This window comes from Hippocampus bargibanti, linkage group LG07 (genome assembly GCF_051943395.1).
Source record: "Hippocampus bargibanti isolate YZ-2025 linkage group LG07, ASM5194339v1, whole genome shotgun sequence".
NCBI classification, from domain to species: Eukaryota; Metazoa; Chordata; class Actinopteri; order Syngnathiformes; family Syngnathidae; genus Hippocampus; species Hippocampus bargibanti.
The window spans coordinates 25,419,352-25,443,288 of NC_142740.1; the positions used below are offsets into that span (position 1 = coordinate 25,419,352).

The 23,937-nt window shown below is 40.7% G+C and overlaps 1 protein-coding gene across 1 annotated transcript; it reads right to left on the reverse strand.

The window, feature by feature from the left end:
• Positions 1-3,107: 3,107 nt before the first annotated feature.
• Positions 3,108-21,462, reverse strand: mknk2b (MAPK interacting serine/threonine kinase 2b). Its single transcript, XM_089000294.1, has 14 exons — positions 21,302-21,462; positions 20,625-20,842; positions 20,225-20,315; positions 20,018-20,119; positions 19,839-19,936; positions 15,401-15,480; positions 15,174-15,247; positions 14,954-15,058; positions 14,757-14,812; positions 14,046-14,141; positions 8,674-8,868; positions 7,036-7,200; positions 5,511-5,551; positions 3,108-5,425 (listed from the first exon to the last, which is right to left on the reverse strand). The coding sequence occupies exons 2-14, from the start codon at positions 20,673-20,675 to the stop codon at positions 5,152-5,154; spliced, it is 1,428 nt and encodes a 475-aa protein (XP_088856420.1). The 5' UTR covers positions 20,676-20,842; positions 21,302-21,462; the 3' UTR covers positions 3,108-5,151.
• Positions 21,463-23,937: the final 2,475 nt, after the last annotated feature.

The following is a 23,937-nucleotide window of genomic DNA, read 5'->3' on the forward strand; positions in this document are numbered from 1 at the left end:
CATATTTAAAATGCATTAATCCAGTGTTTTTCAACCTTTTTTACATTGGAAAATGTTTCAGCACACCACTAACCATCACGAAAACAGACAATCAGCTCCGTGTTGCCACACGGACGAATACTAAATGACCCTCCCAGTCTTGACACCACAGACACCGGGCTGTCCCGTATTATTGGCAGAAAATGATTAATAAATGTTTTTTTAAATGTTTAATTAAAAAAGTGGCATTAGATAATTTCTCACGGCACACCTGACGATCTTTCACGGCACACTAGTGTATCGTGGCACAGTGGTTGAAAATCACTGCATTAATCACACAGTAATATGACGAACTGTATTAGTACGTATGTGATACAGTATTTTCAAATACATAATCAATGTGAAAATATTACATCACATATTAACGTTTAACCAAAATAATTTACTGAGTTTACGTGAGAAACCAAGAATATCCACACGGGGGCAGATGTCTGTGCAATCTTGATTCTTGGCTCTCAGTCATGCCCAATGAAGACTGTACAGTACAAAAGTCACACTGCTGTTGCATCAGATAATTCCCTCCTGCCCAAAAACGTTTCCAATGCCAGAAAACACGTTGCGCAATTAAGTTACTTTCCGAGTAACTAATTTACACAACACATGGTGTATACGTTACTGTTTTTCTGTTATATAACGTTTCTAATATGCAATATACTGTACAACCCTTTCAATGCAAATGTCTTTTAATGATTAGAGTCAATATTATTGACAGAATGAATAGGCGGAATATGTTTGAAGAGGCGTTCTCAACCTTGCCTTTGGGCTTTATGCAACTCATTTTCGGGTTGGACATTTTTTTGTGTCCGAAAGGAAAAGAAGAAGACGGGTGTCAAACTCAAGGCCAGAAATGATCTGTTATATCATTTTATGATGTCAGCTGGCATACAAGCTAAGTCTCACGATTTGGTCGCGAGAATCCCGATTTTGACCACAATACTCACTTTATAAAGCAACTATTGACACAATACAGACAGTTCATTTGTAAGGTGAAACAAAAGAAAATGTGTGTCTTCATATTTAAGCATTTAACGAATTACATTTAAGCCATCATTTGTTACCAGAGTCAGAAGCAGCACAACAGGGGAAAAGCAATGAAAGGAAGCTGAAAGACAATTTTGAATTATTTAATAAGAATTTATGGAGACAAAATACGTATAATTAACCAGTCTGTGATTCAGATATGTTTACGCCAGCAGAGAAGGCCTTGCAGGGTCTTATGGCCCACCACTGCGTTCTGCAAATATTTAAATAGGACAGACCGTTGTATGTAAACCTCCAAGTAGCATTCCATACTTGACAGCTGTAACCGCATAACTCAAAGTTGCATTGCGTAGCCAAGTCGTTTCCTGTCCGCAAACACGTGGAGATAGCTCTTGCAGCAGGTTGCATCAGTCACGTACTGTATGGCGAGGCCCGCCTGCGGAAAGCCCCACAGTGGCATTTTGGATAACTGACGCATAGAATCACATGCAAGTCATAGTTCAGTGAGTGAAGGGAAAAGTGAGCTGGTATGAACATGTGACACAGCTCAAATATCAGCGTGCCAGATAAGATAATTTACTGCAATCTGTAGGCATGGTCTCAGCCTTGGTCAAAAGATAATGTTGGTTAATATGAAACTGGCGAGGAAAGACGGCGCACATGCCAAGTATCAGCTTTCCAACGAAGTCCTTTCAACTTTACCGCAAATCAATGAGCGCAATGATTAAAGGACAACCGACACCATTTTTTTGTTTCCTAACTGACTTTAGAAAAACGTTTTATAGCATCTAAAATACCCAAAACACGCAGGCTGATATTTTTAGTCAAATCAAACACAATCAAAACACAAAAATGAGTGAATAAAAAAGTGTCCCAAAACTACTTCAAAATGACCTCAGAAAGTTTCAGTTTCAGAAGGTCCCGCCTTCTTGTTCGTGACGTCACACCAATACGTCATGCTTTGCTCTAGAATCAAAACAATGGCTTCAGATTCGGAGAAGATGCTTTCTTGTTACTCATCCAGTTATGAATATGATTCAAATAGTTCTGAAGAGGAAAGCATAAATGTTTGCAATCGATTAAAGAAGTTCTTCCATATCATTTTGAGGCGTCTGGACTCAAATGTAGCGTCCCAGAAAATGCACAAGATGGCGCCCAAGCTCCGTTGCAAATGGGCTGAATTGTCTGGTGGGAATTTCTGTCAACTAGTATCAAATAGTAGTCTTGGTGCAACACACAATTCACCATCGCATTATTAATGTGTTTTCCTTCTAATTTGGCCATCAACACGAAGTTTTGAGACCAAACAAAGTACCCAAAATGCATTGTGTGTCGCTTTCTCGGTCAGGGGGCGTTCCTTCAGTGACATCACGTCAGGAATCGTCACCAACTCGAAAACAAGACTTCCTGAATATTCAGCGGGAGTCTTAAAACGTAAAATATAGCTGTATGCGGTAGAATCTTTGTAAAATACGCTCAGTAGAAGTCATTTGAAGTGATTTAACAAATTATGGATGCAACTTGTCCGGAGGCGTCGGTTGTCCTTTAAGAGACACCACAAACAAACAAAAAAAGTTTTTTTGAAGCATTTTATTGCTTTTTTTTGTCTTTTTAGAAAAAAACAATACAAAAATTCTGGAACAACTGTTTTAAGTGTTGCCTTGAGTGAACAGCAATCATTCACATGATACTGTAAAGTGCTTATCTTTAAATCAAACTTGTTTTTTTTAAGGGTGTATTAATTCCAAACTTCTTACCCCTCCCTAAGAGCATCGCAATGGTGCTAATTTCGGATATTGTCTGCCTCAGTTCAATACCCGTTCTTCCGCCACAGGCAGAATTGTTTACCCGACACTTTCGAGTTCAATTAGGAAGGATTTGAAAAGTATTGCTGGATATTAAATTCTTTGCCTGTACATTCAAATTAAGGGAAAGGTTGACACCATCCGCATGAATGAACTGAACACTTTCTAACGTCAAAATGACAAAGAAAAAGTGAGAGCCTTAGAATAGAACTTTCTCCCGATGAGACAGTCTTTAAACAACTGCCACTCCACACAAACAAAAAAAAAAAAAAGTAGAAATGATCATGACCAAAAACTCTTATTACACCAGTCAGGATCGTTTGATTATGGCCCTTTGTGTGGTGCACGTGACTGCAGGTATCAAACCCAGTCCAAAACGTGCGATGCTCACAGGAGACGAGAAAAACAAATAAAATACTGAACTGTATCAGGCGTTTTAAAACACCCAAAAAGATTGCCTTAATTAAATTTAGCAAAGTTGTTTCCCATGTAGAGAAGAAACAGCTGCATATACAAATTCAAGTCTTATTATAAGACATAAAATGCCACGAATGATGCATCTGTCGGTAGTTTTGAAAGGTAATTACAGTGTCCTTTTATCAGCAGAGTGGATCCTTTAGCAAAAAAAAAAAAAAAAAAAAAAAAAAAAAAAAAAAGGGGGGGGGGGGGGGGCAATCATATCCAGAGTACCATGATCGAAGTGCTGGTAGTGAATCGCCAGCACCTGTCTGCTAGGTTATTACACATGTTCCATGTACCAGGTCATGACTTAAACCCCCTGTGAACGAAACAGACCTGGTCACTTTTCACTATCACAGTCTCAGAATGAACATTTTTTTACTTCATTCGAGAAGAATTGTTGCCAACTTGTGAAAAATTAAAGGAAAAAAAAAAAAAAAGAAAAAAAAATCACTGTCTGGACAAGAACGCTCAAGTTCCACCGACTAAATCTTCTGCTGACTTTCACACAACTTAACATACCGTAAACCAACATAGGAAACCAGCCGGTGTTTTCACCTGAACTCAACCACAACTCCATGACAAATCACCAAGTAGAAAAAAAAAAAAAAATCCATAAAAAAAGTGGCACATTCACACTGAGTTTTTAACATGAAAAAAGTAAACATATACAGCTACACATTTGTGGAAGACTTTTTGTTTGTTTTTTGTGGAATGTTCTTCCTTTTTTTTGTCTGTGGGGATGACTGTCTTCAATCATATCAATATTTGGAAAGATGTCTCATGAATAATAAGACATGCCGATGGTCCAAATACTGTAAGTGTATTGAATCATACGATGAGGTGACGTCGGTCAAACTGTGCTTTTCACACCCTTTGCATGAGAGAACTTTTTAGTGCCAAAAATATCAAGGTTAGCTCGCGCTGGGGCATACATTGATTTACTTATAAAAAATATATATAATAATAATAATACAAAACTGAAAAAAATCACTGGGTGTTGTTGTGGGACATCATAAAAACAAAACAAAAATTACCATGATCATTATCCAGCGCAACCTACCAGATATCGTTCAAGATTGCCGAGTCATAATACAGGAGCAATCATATCATAATCATTTGGACTGACCCTCAACAGGATGACAAAGTGAGTGACCCTAAAAACTGTTGAAATCACATCATGGCTGGCAGTATATAGACATTCTCTGCACTTGGGAGCTTTCATTGCGTAGCTAGTGAGAACAATCGATTGCAAAATTCTTTGCGTGGAGAAAAGAGGAGGGTGGGGAGGAAAAAAATAGCTTGGAACGATTTCCCCCAGCTATACAATAACGGCACCAGGGCTTACAGCTGCTCCTTCCACCCCCTCCCCCACCCTTTGTATATCTTCATCTTGGCATTTTTTGCATAAGCGTGTATGCATGTGGAGATTGACCACTCATGCGTACACATACAGGCAAAGAGAACATTCCAGACAACTTAATTCACAGTGGATCCAGCTGTAACGTGGGAGCAGCACGAAGGGGGTTGTCGCTTTGGTGTCTGAGCTTAGTTTAAAACATAAGTGTTGAGAGAAAGCGGGGGTAGATGGGAGGGGCTTCTAAAACTAACTCTCTTAACCTCCCCCCCCCCCAAAAAAAAACCTGGAGGTGAATCTGTATTTGCAAACCCAAGGCTGATGTGCTTCAGAAGTGCTGCAGGAGGTTAAAAAGGCATTTGGAAGAAGATCCGTGGTCTCTCCCCCCCTACACAGCAAACTCAAAAAAGAGCCCGAATGGCCAGAGACCAAAGCCAGCGAGAGTCAAAGTACAGGCAAAGGAGAGGAGCAGGTCTTCGCAGAAGATCTGGAGTCGACGTCGGACAAAATTCAGGCACAGTCGCCCACAATCACAAGAGGGGCCAAGAGTTGACGAAGCTCGGCCGCCGAGACGGGGCCGCCTTTGGGCTGGCTGTTGCGTTGCCTTCGCCTGGCCAGCTTTGAGTTGGAAGGAGGAGAAAGGCGCATGGAGGAGCCTCCGGCAGTGACCACGATGGGGGTCTCAAGTTGATGCTGCTCCTCCATGCCGTCCTGTTGAGCCAGCTGCCGGTTCACCGCCATGGCTTTGTCGGCGAAGAAGGTCAAATCCCTCGCGTTGCTGCTTCTAAGGAAAAAGGGAGAAAGGACATGAGGTTCACCGGATCCAAGTGTTGATGATCCAAAACGTCATGCGTGGATAACTGCCTTACCTCTGATGAAACACTGGTGTCGGCATAGTCTCAGATGCACCCTAAAAATGAAAGAAAGCCCATTAAAGGACAACCGACGCCTCCGGACAAGTTGTGTCCATAATTTGTAAAATGGCTTCAAATGACTTCTACTGAGCGTATTTTACAAAGATTCCACGGCATACAGCTAGATTTTACGTTTTAAGACTCGCGCTGAATATTCAGGAAGTCTTGTTTTCGAGTTGATGACGATGGCTGACGCGTCGTCACGTCTGGAACACCCCTGACCGAGAAAGAAAAACCCTCAAGGACACTTTACAGTCACAGGATAAGAACAATGTTTTTTTGCGGGTGAGCAGCGGCAGCCAGACGTGCCACCGTACACTCAACCCGGAAGTAACGCACACACTTTTAACTCAGAATTCTGACTTTTTGACTCAGGAGTCATACTTTTAAACTCAAAATTCCAACTTCTTAACTCAGAATTCCAACTTCTTAACTCAGGATTCCAAATTTTAACTGAAAACTCCGACTTTTTAACTCATAATTCCGTCTTTTTAACTCAGGATTACAAATTTTAACTCAGAACTCCGACTTTTTAACTCAGAACTCTGACTTTTTAACTCAGGATTCCGACTTTTTAACTCAGAATTCCGACCTTTTAACTCAGGATTCCGACCTTTTAACTCAGGATTCCGAATTTTAACTCAGGATTCCGAATTTTAACTCAGAATTCCAACTTAACTCAGGATTCCGACTTTTTAACTCAGGATTCCGACCTTTCAACACAGGTTCCGGCCTTTTAACTCAGAATTCCGACCTTTTAACTCAGAACTCCGACTTTTTAACTCAGAACTCCGACTTTTTAACTCAGAACTCTGACTTTTTAACTCAGAACTCTGACTTTTTAACTCAGAACTCCGACTTTTTAACTCAGAACTCTGACTTTTTAACTCAGGATTCCGACTTTTTAACTCAGAATTCCGACCTTTTAACTCAGGATTCTGACCTTTTAACTCAGGATTCTGACGTTTTAACACAGGATTCCGGCCTTTTAACTCAGAATTCCGACCTTTTAACTCAGAACTCCGACTTTTTAACTCAGAACTCCGACTTTTTAACTCAGAACTCCGACTTTTTAACTCAGAACTCTGACTTTTTAACTCAGGATTCCGACTTTTTAACTCAGAATTCCGACCTTTTAACTCAGAATTCCGACCTTTTAACTCAGGATTCTGACCTTTTAACTCAGGATTCTGACGTTTTAACTCAGGATTCCGAATTTTAACTCAGGATTCCGAATTTTAACTCAGAATTCCAACTTAACTCAGGATTCCGACTTTTTAACTCAGGATTCCGACCTTTCAACACAGGATTCCGGCCTTTTAACTCAGAATTCCGACCTTTTAACTCAGAATTCCGACATTTTAACTCAAAATTCCGACCTTTTAACTCAAAATTAAATACATCGATTTAAAATGTGAAAATGAGCGCCTGCGTTACTAAAGCAAAACCTTTGAGGTAGCACGGTGGCTCGATTACTCACCCCTTGCACCCAGGGGTGCTGCAGCACCTGGCTAGCGCTAAGGCGATTTTTGGCATCCCGAACCAGTAGTCTGGATATCAGGTCTTTGGCACTTGAGGCGATAAGAGCCCAGTCTTTGTCAGGAAACTCGTACTTTCCTTCCTGAATACTTTCAAACAGGGTGTTCTATGGGAGGAAAAGAGCAGTTTTGTTGAAGTGCAAAATTAGACCAATGACATACATGTTAAGTTTCAGAAATCATTCATCGTGAGATTTTCGTACTTGTGACTCTGTGGTGCCACGGTGGCTGGTGGACTAGTTTTCGTCACCAACTTTCTTTGAATGCAGTCATGGTTTGTTATTATGAGACCGAAAAAGACCCCAACAGAGGCTAGTGTTAAGCCGAAGAGGACACAAAAGAAAATTATGGTCGAGCAGGAAGAGATCATCGAAAAACACGAACGAGGCGTGCGTTTGTGTGACTTGGCGTCCCTGTAGCAGTATGCTAGGTCGAGCATTGCTACGTGTGGCTAAGGGCGTTTCTGTGTTGTCTAAGCAACGGTCTCAGGCGATAGAAGAGGTTGAAAAACATCTGTTGATTTGGATTAATGAAAAGCAGCTAGCAGGGGACAGTGTGAGTGAGGATATTATCGCTGAGAGGTTATCATCAAGAGGTTACTACATCGACCATCACAAAGGTAAATAAAACAACTTCATTATACAGTACAGTTTATTTCTGTCACTACAATACAATAGCACATTTATTAGACATAAAATAAAGTATATTATATGTAGTTTTAAGGTTTATTTAGTAGAAAATTATGTTTTATAGGGACCTGGGAACGGATTATTCTAATTTTTAATGGTTTCTTCTGGGAAATATGTTTGGCAGATGAACCTTTCACCTTGCACACACTTTCTGTGTGTGTAACCAATTAAGTTCGTAAGCTGAGGTATCACTGTATTTTGTTTTTTTTTACATTTTCTTTTGTTTCACATTACAAATGGACTTTCTGCATTGTGTCAATAGTATTTTGTTCAAACATATTGAACAAAATACAAATGATACGCCGCGATCGCTTGCTCTTTGACTTCAAGATGGCGCCGCGAGAGTGGCTGCCTTTCCAGCAGCTCCTGTATGTTGTTTTTCTACTTCTTTCTTTCGTTTTATCTTCCTTCCTTTGCTGCTGTGAAATGTAAATGTCTCTACTGCGAGACTCATAAAGGTGAATCCAATACAATCCAAGAATATTCAGTTTGTCAACCTGACTGAAATTGACATTCATATCTTATTTTATTTATTTTTTTTTTTTTTTGCAGGACGCTTTGGACTCTCGCTGCTACTATCTGCCATGTTGATTCGTTTACTGCTCTCGAACGTGTGAGATCACGTTCACTGCGAGACTTGAGCTATTCTCGATTCTCATTTTTCGAGCGCTGGCAGAAAATGACGCCGATTGAGGCTATTCGTAGTTCAGTCAGTTTCCAAATCGGGGTGGATGATATTGTTACAAAATGGTGAAAAATGAAAAATGAACATTTTTGGAAACCAGGAGAATTGGTTCTCTAATCATGAGTATTGTGGACCAAATCGTGGGACTTAACTTGCATGCAATGAAAAAAACAGTTTTCAAAATGTCTGACATTCTATGAGCTCACCTGGCACCTGTGGCAGGGCTCCCCCAATTCCCAGCCACAGTCACGCCCGCAGTGGCCCACAAAGGGCGGGTAACCACTCAGCATGATGTATAGGATGACTCCCAGGCTCCAGAGGTCGCAGCGCTTGTCATAAATGGTGGCCTCTTCGCTGAAGGCCTCGACGACCTCAGGTGCCATGTACTCTGCAGAACCACACTGATGAGAAGAACACGTTGGTTAGCCGCAGATTTGGCAAAGCCTACCTGTCAAACTGGCTGTATTTTTCGTATTCTGTACATTTTTTGTTTTTAGATGTGGACGGCATACAACAACGTTTGTACGGGAAATGCAAAAATCGTTAAATATAATTTTGAGATATTTTCAATTCAGTTTTTGTCATTCAATATGAGCAGTAATGTTAATTAACAAATATCGCTACTCGTAAAAACCAAAGTCGACCACAGAGAAAACAAGTCCGTGTGAAAAGTCCCGAGAAGAAAAAAATGTTTCGAGATGATAAGTTCCGGTCAAGTGGAATTTTATTTTGAAATCCGTTCAATGAAACATTCTACCATGTTTTTTTTTCACCGTAATATAATTCATATTTTTTTAATAAACATTATACATCGTAAGAACACAAATTCAAATTATTTTTTGTTGTTGCAGTGGACAAATTCAAATTGTCCATAGCAAAAAAAGACACAATGCTCTACAAAAAATAACATACAGTGGTACCTTGGCTTAGGTTCCCAGACAGAGTGTGAAAGGCGAAGTGTGTATCCCAAAAATTAATTTCCCATAGGAAACCATTAAAATGAGAATAATCCGTTCCCAGGCCCCTATAAAACATAATTTTCGACTTTCTAATTTTCTAAACCTTAAAGCTCATGTATTTTGTTTTTCTACTTTCATTCCTTTCATCACTTTGCTGCTGTGAAATGTAAATTTCTCCACTGTGAGACTAATAAAGGCATATCCAATCCAAAACTACACATAATATACCTTATTTTATGTATAATAAATGTGCTATGGTATTATATTTAAAGAAATAAACTGTACTGTCCAATAAAGTCGTTTTATTTACCTTTGTGATGGTCGTTGATGGCTTGATGGAATGAAGTGGCCGGTTTCCTCAAACACTTGATGAGGAACGTAACCTTCTTCTTGCACCATCTTGAGGAATGAGCCCTTGTAGGTGCTTTCTCTGTGATATTTTTATCGAGTTCCTCAACAATTGTGTTCAGCTTAGTTGGGTTGATAGCTATTTGCATCAAGTGTACAGATGGCTTGTGCGGGTTTTTTTGTGGAGCCTGATTAATGGATTATTTTAACCTTGCAGTCTACACACTGCCTTTGAACTATCAAAGTTAAAACTCTCTCACTGTCATCTGCCTGTCTCTTTAATGTTTAAACCACCTCCCGTCAGTGCTGCGTTCTTGACCAATCACGTCACTTTAACCGAAGACCGGGGGTGGGGAATAGAGGACAAAAACAGTCAGCTGCCACTTTGTTGTTAGAAGAACGGGCTCATTCGCGAACAACACATCACTCATTGAGGCAGCTCTGTGTGTATCCCGAAAAAAGTTTGTATGCCAAGGTAAAATTTTCATTAATTTAACGTTCGTAAATTGAAAAGTTCATAAGCAAAGGGGTTCGTAAACCGAGGTATCACTGTACTTGATTATTGCTCGAAATATGTTTTATTGTTAAAAGCATTCATGTTTATATGTGAAATTTTGTTACTAAAATTGTGCAATGAAATATTACATATGCGCAAGGTTTTTTTCTCAGCAAGTAAGGAAAAATTGAGCCGTTAGTAAGGTCACAGTGTCTCGCAGGTTGACAGATATGGCGAAGAGGACCTTACAGGAAGACTGAAATATTTTCTTTAGCTGCTGCCCTTGACATTCCTCAGTTCAGCTGACACCTCGTGTTGAAGCTAGAGGCTTAAAAAGGGGGGGCGAACTGCGAGAGTCACATGCTTATCTGGAAGGATGGGCCCAGTTGGAAAAAAATAAAAATAAAAAAAGGCTCCGCACAGCTTTTTTCTCTGTGTTGAAATCCAAAACATATTGTGCAACATCCCGCACACCATCAAATGGGGCAAGTTTGCAGGAAGATTGAGTCAAGACTTGGACCATCCAGCCACAACGCAGTACATGATGGACTGAGGGGAAAAGGCAGGCAGGCCCAAGCTCAGGTCTGACGTTTCCTTGTTATGTATCCAAGACAAGAATTAGGCCAAACACTTAGCCCAGCAAAGAGGATTGGCCATACTGCAGAACCACAGACTGGGCTGAGCCCATGGTTACGTAACTTTGAAGCATAAAAAGCCAAGCACTGCCTTCATCGGACAAAAGAGCAGAAGGTCACTAGTTCACTAAAAACCTTGATGGAAAAATTCGACAATCCAATAGTTGAGGAAACTCTCAAATTGATGGGCCTGACAAACTGATCGAAAATCCCTTCTTCAATCAAAAAAATATAGAATAAAATGTGCAGTTAGGCTTGAAAAACATCTCTCCTTAGATCTGTCCGCAGCCATGTTTACATAGAGCAAGACGATTGCACAACAGACCCAGAAGCTCCTCCCCCCCTTTCCTCCTCCTACATATTTATGACATGAAATGTGTTGCAAAGGAACCTGAGCTCAGACAAAGCTGCTTCTGTCTTATAGGAAAAAAATCCCAGCCTCCACACATCTGGTGACAGTTTACCTCAGCAGATAAAGTAGACAAAAATATAATGAAACACCAAGAAAAAACAACAACTTGAAATTGCTAATTAAAAAGGGTTAGGCTTGCTTGCTTCAGTAGTGGACCGTCAAAGTCTGCAAAGCCTTCTCTACTGGCCTTAAAAATATCGGAATCCCTGATTGTTGATTATATTTTGTCCATGAATTCTTATTAAATAATTCAAAAATGTTTTTTAGCTTCCTTAAACTATTTTTCCTGTGTTGCTCTGTTTCCAGACGTGTGTTTTCATATTTAAGCATTAAACGGTTAAATTTTAACCAATCATATTTCAGCCATCATTAGTTGCCAGGGTCAGAAATCAATCTGGACGCCTTCACAATCAATTGTGCTGCCCCTAGAGCATCAATCAATGGCGATGAAGCTGTTGCTTTAACCAATCAGAGTTCAAGTTGGCGACCCAAGGCCTGCTCAAAGGGACTGGCAACGTTAGAGTTTTCGCAAACCATGGTTGGCTAGTCACGAGCCAATCATAGTATCACTAGCCGCTATTGATAAGCGCATACTGGCCGGAGCTAGCACACTATATCTGTAGCGAGCTGCATAAGCAAATATATTGTTGTGTTGATTTAATAGCGGTTTTGTCAACCCACAATGGCTGAAGGAGGATAAAAAATGGATTTGGTTGCAGATTTACTCTTAAAGCCATTTTCATGATTGACTTTTCAAGAATAGATCATTCAGAAAGGTTGGACAGCTCTCAAGCTAGCAAAAATATCAAATAATATTGCAATTTTAAGAGGTTATCACATGTTCATTGTAACAATTCTAACAGTTTAATGATAAATGAAATGTATTACAGTAAAGTCTCGTTATATCGATATCGGATATATCGATAGTCCCGGTTATAGCGATACTATTTCTATGCACGCACTGAGAAAATTACATGCAAACAGGGTCGGATATATCGATAGTGCCGGTTATATCGATATTTTTTCGGACTCCCTTGAATATCGATATAACGAGACTTTACTGTATTATTATTATCATAATCATCATCACCCAACATAAATTGTTCCTTATTCTCAAAATCTAAATTGCACAAAAGCTTTGAAAAAATGCTGCACAGATGAACGCAAAAGGTGCAAAAATGCAAATTTTGTGTAACAGCAACTCAACAAAACCAGCATTGGGAGGAGAGGGAGAGATGGAAAAGCACATATTGTTCCTCCCAACAAGGCAAAGACAAAAGTAAATAAAGTCCATAAAACAAAGTCCAGCCATACCCCCCCCCCCTCCACTCATCTAAGCCAATCAAAGCTCAGTCGCTAGGTAAGGGAGGGGGGCAAATAAAAACATTAAAGAACAAACCATGCCGATCTGTTTTCGAGAAAGAACATGCATGGTTGGGATCATGGGGCATTAAAAATAATCATACATAGGGTGGATATTTCCGCACTGCCTCACATGGCCTTGGAAGTTCCTCTATGGTACATTCCAAGGCTATTACATGACTTCCTGAAACCTTTGCAGTTTGTCACGTTTCTTTTTTTTTTTCTATCGGGGCTCCATTGTCCTGTGATTTCGCCATTTGTTGGGTTTCTCAGTCAAAAGATGGAGTTACCACCAGACTAATCAGCCCCCAACATTCAACATTCCTGCAGAATTAAGCACCTCCCTCCTTCACCTGCTCTGGTCTATCACGTACACACAGACCGCCTGTGTCAACACGTAGCATAAGCCAGAATCATTACATGGCGTGCATCCCATTTTGTCGCGCCACTTTGTTGTAGGGCATTTGCTTTGGTGTTGTGACGATAGTCCGGGGGTCAAACGATCATGACCTCAAACTCAATATTTACAACTGATAAGTAGGACGTGTACCTTACACTAAGGGATATCTAGCAGGGAACTGCTGATAACATGGAAGTGATAAGGTAAAAAGAATGTTGCCAGGCAAGGACAATGAAAAACTGAGCATAATACCACTGCCCATGACCAATGAGTACGCAGCCGAGACTTGATAAAAGCACGCTCGAGCCTGAAAGCACAACGCTTATCTGTATAGAAAAGAAAACTGCACAGAGGAAAGGTACAAAACTGTGAATATCGATGAAAAGGTTTCTTCAGCCGTCATCTGTACTTTTTTGAAGGTGTCAGACGTTTCCGCTCCTCATCCGAAAAGCTTCGTCAGCGAACTAAAATTTAGCTGGTAGCTCTGGCCCTATATATATCCCAAATCCCATATCCCACAGGGCCAGAGCTACCAGCAAAATGTTAGTTCGCTAACGAAGCTTTTCGGATGAGGAACGAAACATCTGACACCTTCAAAGAAGTACAGATGATGGCTGAAGAAACCTTTTCATCAATGGACCAATCCTGTACGACTGAGAGCTTACATAGACGAATAACTAAAAAAAAAAAAACATTAGGTTTGTACAATTTAACAACAAATGTTTTTTTAATCAACTTTCCATATGAATAAATTGGTACTGGGAATGAAATCCAATCTTATCGATTTATTACAGTATGATTCAGACCAATAACTATGCTCACGTTTTTGCTTTGCCACTCTCTACTTTATTGTGGCGCACTTATTAATATTAATCCTTATAGCACATGACCTTCATACAATACAATACATATAGATATTGAAATAATTTCTAACTTGAGACAAAAAAAAATGGATCGCTAACTTACAGGAGTGAGGAGCTCCGGGGTGGAGATGGGTGAGCTGTCACTGTTCAGTTTGATACCACTGCCCAGGTCAAAGTCACAGATTTTAACTGGGGAAATCTGAGAGCGGAAAAGAAAATTAAAATAAATACCTCATCACACTAACATGCAGTTTTGCAGTACAATTATAGAACTCTTTATACACCATTTTTGCCCGGACAGTATTGAATTTACACTGTATGAATGAAGCTTTTCAATTTATTATTCACCACCAAAAGATGGCGCCCAAGTAGTGTATTCACGTGGGACAGGAGATGTGAGAAAATCTCTTTTCGTCACTGGATGCTACAGCATCGTGTTTGCTTTCAACATTAAGCTTGTAGCAGACGTGCGCATTTCACCATGACGTCCCAGATCCACTGGTGAAAAGGACGCTTTGAGCCTCTCCTCTATCATCAAGAACTGCTTCGTGCAATAAAGAGGGTGCAGAAAGTGCTTTATTTTGAAGACTGTGTGTCTTTTGTGTTGTCACATTATTTGTTATTTACTTCAAAATGGCACCGCGCGAGTGCTGCCTTTCCAGCAGCTCCCTTATTTTGTTTTTCTACTTCTTCATTTCCTTTCCTTCCATGACTTTACTGCTGTCACATGTCAATTTCGCCTCTGCAGGACTAATAAAGGCTAATCCAATCCACATGAGTAAATAATGGACAGAAAATGTTTGCACAGACTCACCTTGTCAGCGCTTTCACAGAGGATGTTTTCAGGTTTAAGGTCCCGGTGTGCCATTCCTGGAAATTTACAAGACAGTTGTGCTTCTGGTTAGTCTATCACAGCTAAAACATGAAAACATTCAAAACGCAAAAAAAAAACATACATAGGAATATTCAAAATGTCTCCACACGTTTAAGGATTTGTGAGAGCGTGCTAACCCTTATTATGCAGGAAATCCAGAGCTCGAGCAATATCCTGTACGACAACTCTTGCTTCCTGCTCACTGAAGTGCTGCCTCTTGTGAATGTGTGCCAAAATGGACCCTAATGAGAGAACATAAGTGTATCAGCTATTGACATTAGGCAGACCGAATCCCCCACTCCACAAGAAGGCCAAACAAAATGAAAATTGGCCAGAGAGCAAATGCTATTCACAGACCTCCTCTGAGCTTTTCAAACACCAGATAGAATTTGTCTTCCTCTTCAAAGAACTCCACCAATTCCAGGATATTACTAAAATAGAAAATACAGCCCAGTTAAACAAACAAAATACCTTCTTGCCCTAACGCATTCTTATTTCAGAACTAACAAATGTGTTACATTAAGTCAGAGTCAAAAGTGATCACATTGTATTTTGGTTTTTGAGTTATTGATTAGGATCGCTACCTGTGGCCCTGGCACTGGTAGAGCATCTCGACCTCACGAAAGACACGGCTGCGGCTGTGGCCTGGTCTTTTCTCAATGATCTGAAAGAAAACACACTGGTTAATCATACCTGCCAAATTCTGAAACTCCGCTCCTCTGAAGCCAAATGATTTTTACATTACAGCTACTGTACAGTGAACCCTTGTTTATCGCGGGAGATACGTTCCAAAAATAGCCCGCGATAGGTGAAATCCGCAAAGTACAATGTAGTCAGCTTTTTTTTTAATTAAATTGTATTCTACTGAAGGAGTCTTTCTCCGAGAGAAGAACATTGTTATCGGTAGTTGTTGGCACTCTTTTTTTTTGTCTTCTTTTTTTGAGAATAGAGAACAAGGTTTGGTGCAAAGATAGTGTTTGATTGTATTCTGCTTCATTTGCAGTGTTGTTTCTTTTACTTTGTTTATTTGCACAGTTGTATGCCATTAAGAAAAAAAAAGGGTTTTTTTTCCCGTGAATGTGATGCACTGAAGCCGCGATAAGTGAACCGCGATGTAGCGAGGGATCACCCTACTTAAAATGAGGCTTAAAAACACCATACAAATGTTGGTCATATTTCAACTTGCCAATCGTGAAAATATCATGTTTGCTCCTATTTTAACAAAAAAATATATATTTTCCAATCAACCAAACACTTAATAAGCAACCTTGTTTGAAAAGTACAACAAATTGTAAGACATTGTTAATAATTTCAACTATGCACATCTTGCCTACTGTGCATTCCTCTGGGTTGACAAAAAAATGCTGTCAACAAACTCGAATTTGAAAGACATCCACATTAATATTATCCACATTCACTTTTTCTTAACCGAAGAATAACTCCTGGAAATGGTTGGGAGTATTCCTCACGAAACGACTGTAGTTTTCTTTTAGATTTCACACTTTTTGTTGCTTTTTCCTCTGGCAGATGCCATCGCATGACAATGATAAAACCGATACCAACTCTCAATGAATGACCCGTAGAACGTGCAATTCATCTGAGGAAGCTAACAGCTGGCACTGTGCCGATCGCCTGTTCTAAATTTAGATCTGATCCTTAGCGATCTCATGTTTTGAATGAACGTTGGGTATTTACTATTTTGAAGATTTTTGACTTATGGTTTTTATTGGAAACGTAACGTAAACGTAACCCGTAATAGGATAAAGAAAACCGTACTCATTCCGGCAAAACCGGAGTAGTTGGCATGTATGGTAATAATATGGGCAGCTGTTCATACACTGTAGGTAAAAAAAAAAAAAAAACGACACAACGGTGCGCATAACTTTGAGGACATTTTTGTCATTCAGCCTCGAGAGATTCAATATGTCCAAAGAGAAGATTACATGTTCCATATTGTGGTGCCAATTGAAGGCCTTGATTTCGCCCACCGCTTCCCAAAAGTCACCCCACCCTGTGACACACTCGCAAATATACTTCAACCTACTTTCGATGGTGCCAGCCCAACCAAGATGATTAACACCAGTCACAGCACGGCACTGTATTTAGTACCATATGTTAGCCTTATTTAAATCTTAAATGCATTTAAGTGTTCCTCATTGGAAGCATTCCGTGGGGTAATCCCAAACTACTTACAGTTAAAAAAACACACACAAAAAAACTCTATATATAACTGTGCTCTGCCATGGGGTGCTGAACCACTGATGAACCACGATCAGTTGAGCAGTCATGCAAAGAGCTGACAACAAATCAAAAGGGTCGAATGTTCCAGTCTTCAAGTTATTGTTTGCTTGAATGTTGTGCGTGTGTCTCTTCCTGGTAGTTGGATTACAGTTGCTTTTGAATCCCAGTATTGCCATGTGTCTAGGTTTAATGCGCAGACAAGAGCGCCGACAGCGTTCCAAAGCCTCTTGCACCTATCCAGTCTGAGTCAGCAGCACAAAGTAACACAATAGCTCATCCAACAGGGAGGTCTATTAAATACCCAACAGTAGAGGGACATCAGGGCCTGCAAGGCCTTCACTGGTGGCTGAAAATTATCATAATCACACAGTCATGTAAATGATATTTTGTCCATGAATTCTTATTAAATAATTCTAAATTGTATTTCAGCTTCCTTTCATTACTTATCCCCTGCTGTGCTGCTTCCAGATGTGTGTTTTGGTATTAAAGCATTGAACCAATCACATTTCAGCCATCATGTGTTACCAGGGTGAGAAATCTGCCTGGACACCTTCACAATCAGTTCTGCATGCTTTTTTGTTACACATCCAGTTATGAATATGACTCAAATAGTTCTGAAGAGGAAAGCATACATGTTTGCAATCGATTAAAGAATTTATTTGTGCCATTTTGAGGCAACATTGGGGGAAAATCTCCCACCCAAAAAAGAGGCACAAAATGGCGACATCCTGTGGCCACCTCCGTTTACACAGGCTGATAAATTCCTTATATGGCGCTTGGACGCCCTCTTCTGGCCTTCTGGGTGCAACACGAGGTCCCCAGACCAAACAAGTACAGCAAAATACATTGACGTGATGGAAGGACTGATACAATGCGTCTTTTTTACGGTGAAGGGCGGTCCTTTAGTGACGTCACGTACGGACTTTAAGCTACTTTACAAATAATGGACACAACTTGTCCGGAGACGTCGGTTGCCCTTTAATAGTGGTTTTGTCAACCCACAATAGCTGAAGGAGAAGAAGAAATGCAAGACCCCTAGAACATTGAGTTTTAGGACTACATAAATGTTCAATGCAGTGTAAGAAACCTTAGATTCTTTTCTTTCATCAGAAAAAAAATGAGTTAATTCCTAAATGATACGGGTCTGGAATTATATGAACTTGAAATGAGGGCGACTGTCCAAATACAATACAATAGCGCTTGAACAACAGCTGAAGCAGGAACAAACCGCTGACATGGAAAAAAAAGGGAAATGCTGCCCCTTGTGGAAAGGAAAAACATTGCCAGAGGTCTGGCCAGCGGTTTATTGGCACCCAAGCAAGAAAAACTAAACCTGAAGAAATTCAGGAATAGCGTTCTATGTCATATTTTCAATTGCCCAATAAATGGCAGTGAATGAGTTAAGAAAGGTCGGAAATGCTTCCTAATCCTGTTGGTCAATCTTCTCGGCGGTGTGAAAGAGCGACTTCTGACCCCATATCATGAATCCACATATTCATGGTAAAAACTCAAACAGTTTAATGACAGCATTTCTTTCTTCACAAGTTATTTCCTGGCTAACGATATCCTCTAGTAAATCACATGACACTTCCTTTACAGTCACAGCTTGGATTGATTAAGACGTAGCACTACTGAAGGCCCAGGGTTGATATGCACGACCCGCCACTGATACCCATACATATCTAATGTATACAATACACGTCTATATCTCCAATCCATCAATCTACCCGCACATATATACAGTATACAAACACACGGACGCACACAATACAAAACAGTGCTGAAAATTTATGCCGCAAAGCATGAGGGTCAAACAACCATCTGAGCCAAGGAGGCGTTAAAATATACCCAGGGTGCTGTTTGTACTTTGTGAAGCTTTGTTACAGTTGCTCCACAGTTGCAACTCGTCTGTGTCTGGGGGTGTGGGGCCGTTGGGGGCTGGTAGACGGGACATCTGGCGAAGGAGAAGTCTGAGCCGCAACCCCCCCTTCGCCCCACTTCAACAAGCAAATGACCTACTCTACAACTCCCCAAACACACACACAAAATGACAAACTCCCATGGAGAACCACGGCAAAAACCATCGTCACGACCAAACGCTTGCCTCAAGTCAGCTGCATTTCTGTGATATGGATACTAGGTGTTCTGTAGGATTGAATGATTTTTCCTGACATAAATGTAAAAACGCGGTGGATGCAAGAATTTTACAGCTTAATATCCAGTTGGAGCTATGCATTTTGTGTTAAGAACTGCACTCTACTCGACTTGGGTTGAAAAAACACATTATGCAATGTGTTTACTTCCTTTGTGTGAGGCAATACAGTTCTCAGAAAGAGAAGTTCCTTCAATCGAGGCGGGTCCTTAAAAGTGAAATAAAAATGTCTGCACAGAGTGAAAAACCATGTAAACACCCTGGGTCACAATGTTCAACCAGCGCCACCCACACCCCTCCCTCCTTCTCCTATGAAGGTTTTGTTTTGGCAGCACACAATGTTCTCTCCCTCCCTCTCTCTCTATGAGCATTCACTCTGGGCAATAGGAGTGGAATGAATGGGAGGGTATATCAATTCCCTTCTCTGTGATAGGCTGACTGCATGTAAAAACAGCAAGGGGAGTGTCTGCTGACTGCGCTAATTCCAGAGCAGCAGTAACACACAAAGAGAGTCATGTGGCAGCCAAGGTTATGACGTGAATATCCGGTTTTCGGATAAAAACTTCCTTCAACAAGAGACTTAATTCGGAATCATATTGTACATTTAGACTGAAAGCTGCGGGTCTTACCTTGACAGCATATTCTTTGTTGGTTATAAGGTTTATGCACGTTTGCACCCTGGCATAAGCACCTTCTCCAAGTACTTCATCCTGCAGTCTGTATACATCTGCGAGGGGTTGAACGAGTTGAATCATAAGTATTCTGTTCATTATATCAACCCAAAGTACACACAAGAAAATTATCTTGCCTTCAAATCTCCCAGAGAAACTATCTGTTGCCCTGCAACGCTTCTTCTTCTTGCTTCTCTTCTTGGCATCAGGGATGTCTATGGGCTGGCTGGAGGGTATATCTGTCAAAATAGACACTATATTATGACTGAGTTTGAGTAATTGTTAAACTGAGGAAGCAACCCCGACAAAACGGGTAATTGTCCAACTAAAGTGTTAATACCCACCATGCCTTGGGGAGGAATCAAAATCAAACGATGAATCAATGAGGTGAGATCCATTTTTAGTGAAGTCGTCTGACTCAAAAGGATTTTGGCCCTGGAAAGTAAGATAAAGAAATAAGCTGCCAGCCACATCATCCTTAATACATCAAATATCTCGACTGGACTGCAAAAGAGTGCCGATTTGGCATCCTTATTAATAATATTGTTGGACCACATCAAAATACCATAGTCATACAACATAAGTCCCACATCATGTTGCTTGATAGCCACCAATACATTAACTGTCAAAAATGGGGCGATGAACAAAGTGCTGTTTGTTTGCAGTTCTCTCACATACACGTGGACCCCCGCCCCCCAACAAAAGAGCACGCACAGGAACACAAGCACACACTTTTAAACAAACCTTAAATGAGCGATGGAATCCAGTGACTTCGGTTATCTTATTTTGCACCATTCTGCTTCGATTTGGACGATTTGTTATTGGAGGGTGAGCGGCGGCTGCGGCAGTGGTGTTTTGGGCCTATCCGATTGCACTTTCTCCGAAACTCAAGTGTTTCCGAGACAGTTGCAAGAGATCACTGGTGCGGGGTGGTCAGCTTTCGGCGGCGCTTTACCGGAGCCCTGCGGGCGGACGACGCAAACGTCAAAAACGCGCAAAGCCATTGCCTCGGAAACACCGAAAAGTATCGACATTATTATTTATATCTATATATAGATATAGGCACAAAATAATGGGTTTTATAATTTGCGTTGACTTGAGCGCTAGCTACCCAGCACTAATGAGACAGCGCGTGCTAAACTACAAGCTAGCTACTTAGCGACTGACGTAAAGTTGGCTTTTACAGTTTAGTGTTGTTTTTTTTTGTTACCAAAGATAAACACCACGAAAAAAACAAAATTTTCGTTTTCTTACATTGCCCGCACACCATTATACAAAATTTAAAGCCAAATAAACATTTTTACTGTTCTTGTACCAATGCTGAATGCGTACTTTACATTTGCCGTAAGAAAAAACAGAACGTATAATGTTTTCCTTCAAAAGATAATTAAAACTGCGCAAGAATAAAAATATTAACTCACCCAAATGGAATAATTTTACAGCTCCAGTGTTAGCGTCGTAACCACTGCTTGGACAGCCGCAGACGGCGGTCGTGGGGGGGGGGGACCGATCCGATTGAAGGGACGTGGAAGGTGGTGGGGGTGGCAGAATCTGCGGTCGTTTTATAACCTCATGGTTGACTCCTCCCTCCTCCCCGCCCCGAACGCCTTCACAATTGCGTCACCGATCATCATGAATCACGTGCCTTCTCGAAGCTGGGCCTCAGCGGCCGCGGTCCATTTCGTATTAGCGAGACCCTGTTAATTATTTTACAAAGGCAAGAAATGTAGAGACACTGTTAAACTTTTAGATTTTATAGTTTCACAGGTTTAGTCTGAATATAATTTACACAGTCTTTGTTGTAGTGTGCACACTTGTCTTGGTCTTACAAGGAAAGTATTAAGGAGGTAACGTTGGTACAAACGAAATGGCACCATGCCACCGGGTTCCGTTCCAGCCCAACAACAGCAGCACGCTGGGAGCACAAACCAGCGCATTATATTGTGATGTAGCTGAAGGCTGGTGCAACATGTCGACAGACAAGATGCACCAGTTTTAGACGATACCCGCCTTCAAATCACATAAATATTTTTTGAATGGCATATATATGGCTGCCACTCGGCATCGAAAACATACGTGCTTTATCACCGATGTGTGATCCCAGATCCAGTATTGAATGGCCTTGTTGGATGGACATTGAACCATCTTGATGAATTGGATTGGATTTGCCTTTATTAGTCTTGCAGTGGAGAAATGTACATTTCACAGCAGCAAAGTGATGAAAGGAATGAAAGTAGAAAAACAAAATACATGAGCTGCTGGAAAGGGAGCCACTCTCGCGGCGCCGTCTACCAGTGCTGATGTAGTCTATACGTGCACATGACCCCAGGGTCCTTAACTTTTTTTTCAGCCACCACTATGCACACTCTCACGTTTTTTTTGGCAACAGTACCATTAGAAGCAACCCACCCGACATCAGAATCGTGTTTATTGCCAAGTATGTAGAACAAACAAGGAATTTGTTTCCGGTAGAAGAGCTAATGGCCATACAGAGGCAGGCAGACATTTTGTTGCATCCGGCTTTGATAATTCAACTTTGGATTTATGTAATAAGTTGTATGAGAAGAAATAACTTGTATTTGTCATACTTTGGAGTGTGTGTGAGAGTGCACACGTGGCAGATTTTAGAGCTTGATAATGAGGCCGGGTGGAAACCTATTCTCATGCTTGTGATAATGAAAGAAATCAATGAACTAGGCCTACTGATGCAGAAACATGCACACTCTCGGCACATCCGCTAACTGTGACATGCCAGAGACCTGACATGGTCGTGCTGTATTCAGTTATGAAAAGCGAAGTTAATTTCATAAAGTCACGTGTGGGATAGTAAATTCGTTAGCGTGCGTGTATGCAGTGCAAGGGTTCAACAATTTAAAAAAAGTCTCAACACACTAAATTTGGATTTCGAATTGTGTTCATGGGAGATACTGTTTTTCTTTGCCTTGTGTTTATGCGAGTGTGTTTTTACGGATACGAAAAATGGGGTGATGGTAGGGGAAATGTAGAAGAAGCAGTGGATCCAGCGCAGTTTGGAGATCAGGATAATGGTAGTCAAGTGGTCCGTGGGGGAAACGCAGAGGCAGGCTGAATAGTTATGCACCAAATCGCCACAAGGTGCAGGCGTGTGCACAAGAAAAGTCCAGTGAGACCTCAACTTACGAACTTAATTGGTTCCCAGACAGAGTGTGTAAGGTGAAAAGTGTGTATCTCGAAAAAAAATTCCCATAGGAAACCATTAAAATAGGAATAATCCGTTCCCGGGTTTCCATAAAATATACTTTTCAACTAAATAAGCCTTAAAACTACACACAACATACCTTATTCTATGTATAATAAATGTGCAATTGTATTGTAATGAAAGAAATACACTGCATTGTATCATAAAGTCACTTTATTTACATTTGTGATGGTCATTTATGGGTTGATGGAATGGTGTTGGAGGTCAAAGGTCAAAGGGAATTGCTGTTTGGAAAGAGAGGCGCATTACATGAGGACTGTAATTAAAGAAATAAACTGTGCTGTAAAATAAAGTTTTAGTTACCTTTTTGATGGCCGTTGATGGCCATCAGAGTCACCTTCCATAAGGACTGTTGGTAACTTAACCTCTGGTGATGTTCGGTCGTGTGCTTCCGCCGAAGATCACTCCGCCAGCCGTGGTGGGTGTGTATTATGAAAATAGTGCTTATTATAAGGTTTAATTTTCATAAATTTGACCTTTGTAAGACAAAAAGTTTGTAAGTTGAGGTGTTTGCAAGTTGAGGTCTCACTGTAATTCACATTTGGCATCCACTTGCAGATCAGCAGAGCAATTACACACAGGTGGTGATTGCTGATCCCCACCTAATGATAAGAGGAAGCAAACAAAGTCCCCGGAAGTGGGCCACCAAAATAAAGGAGGGAGTCATGATACAAAAACCGAAGAAGGACCCTGTGACATCACATCACAAACGACACGGCAACATGTTCAAGGCCTTGCTAGAACTTCCAGTTCTAAAAATCGGATTATTATTATTATTATTTCATAACTTTGCTGCTGTGAAATGTAAATTTCTCCACT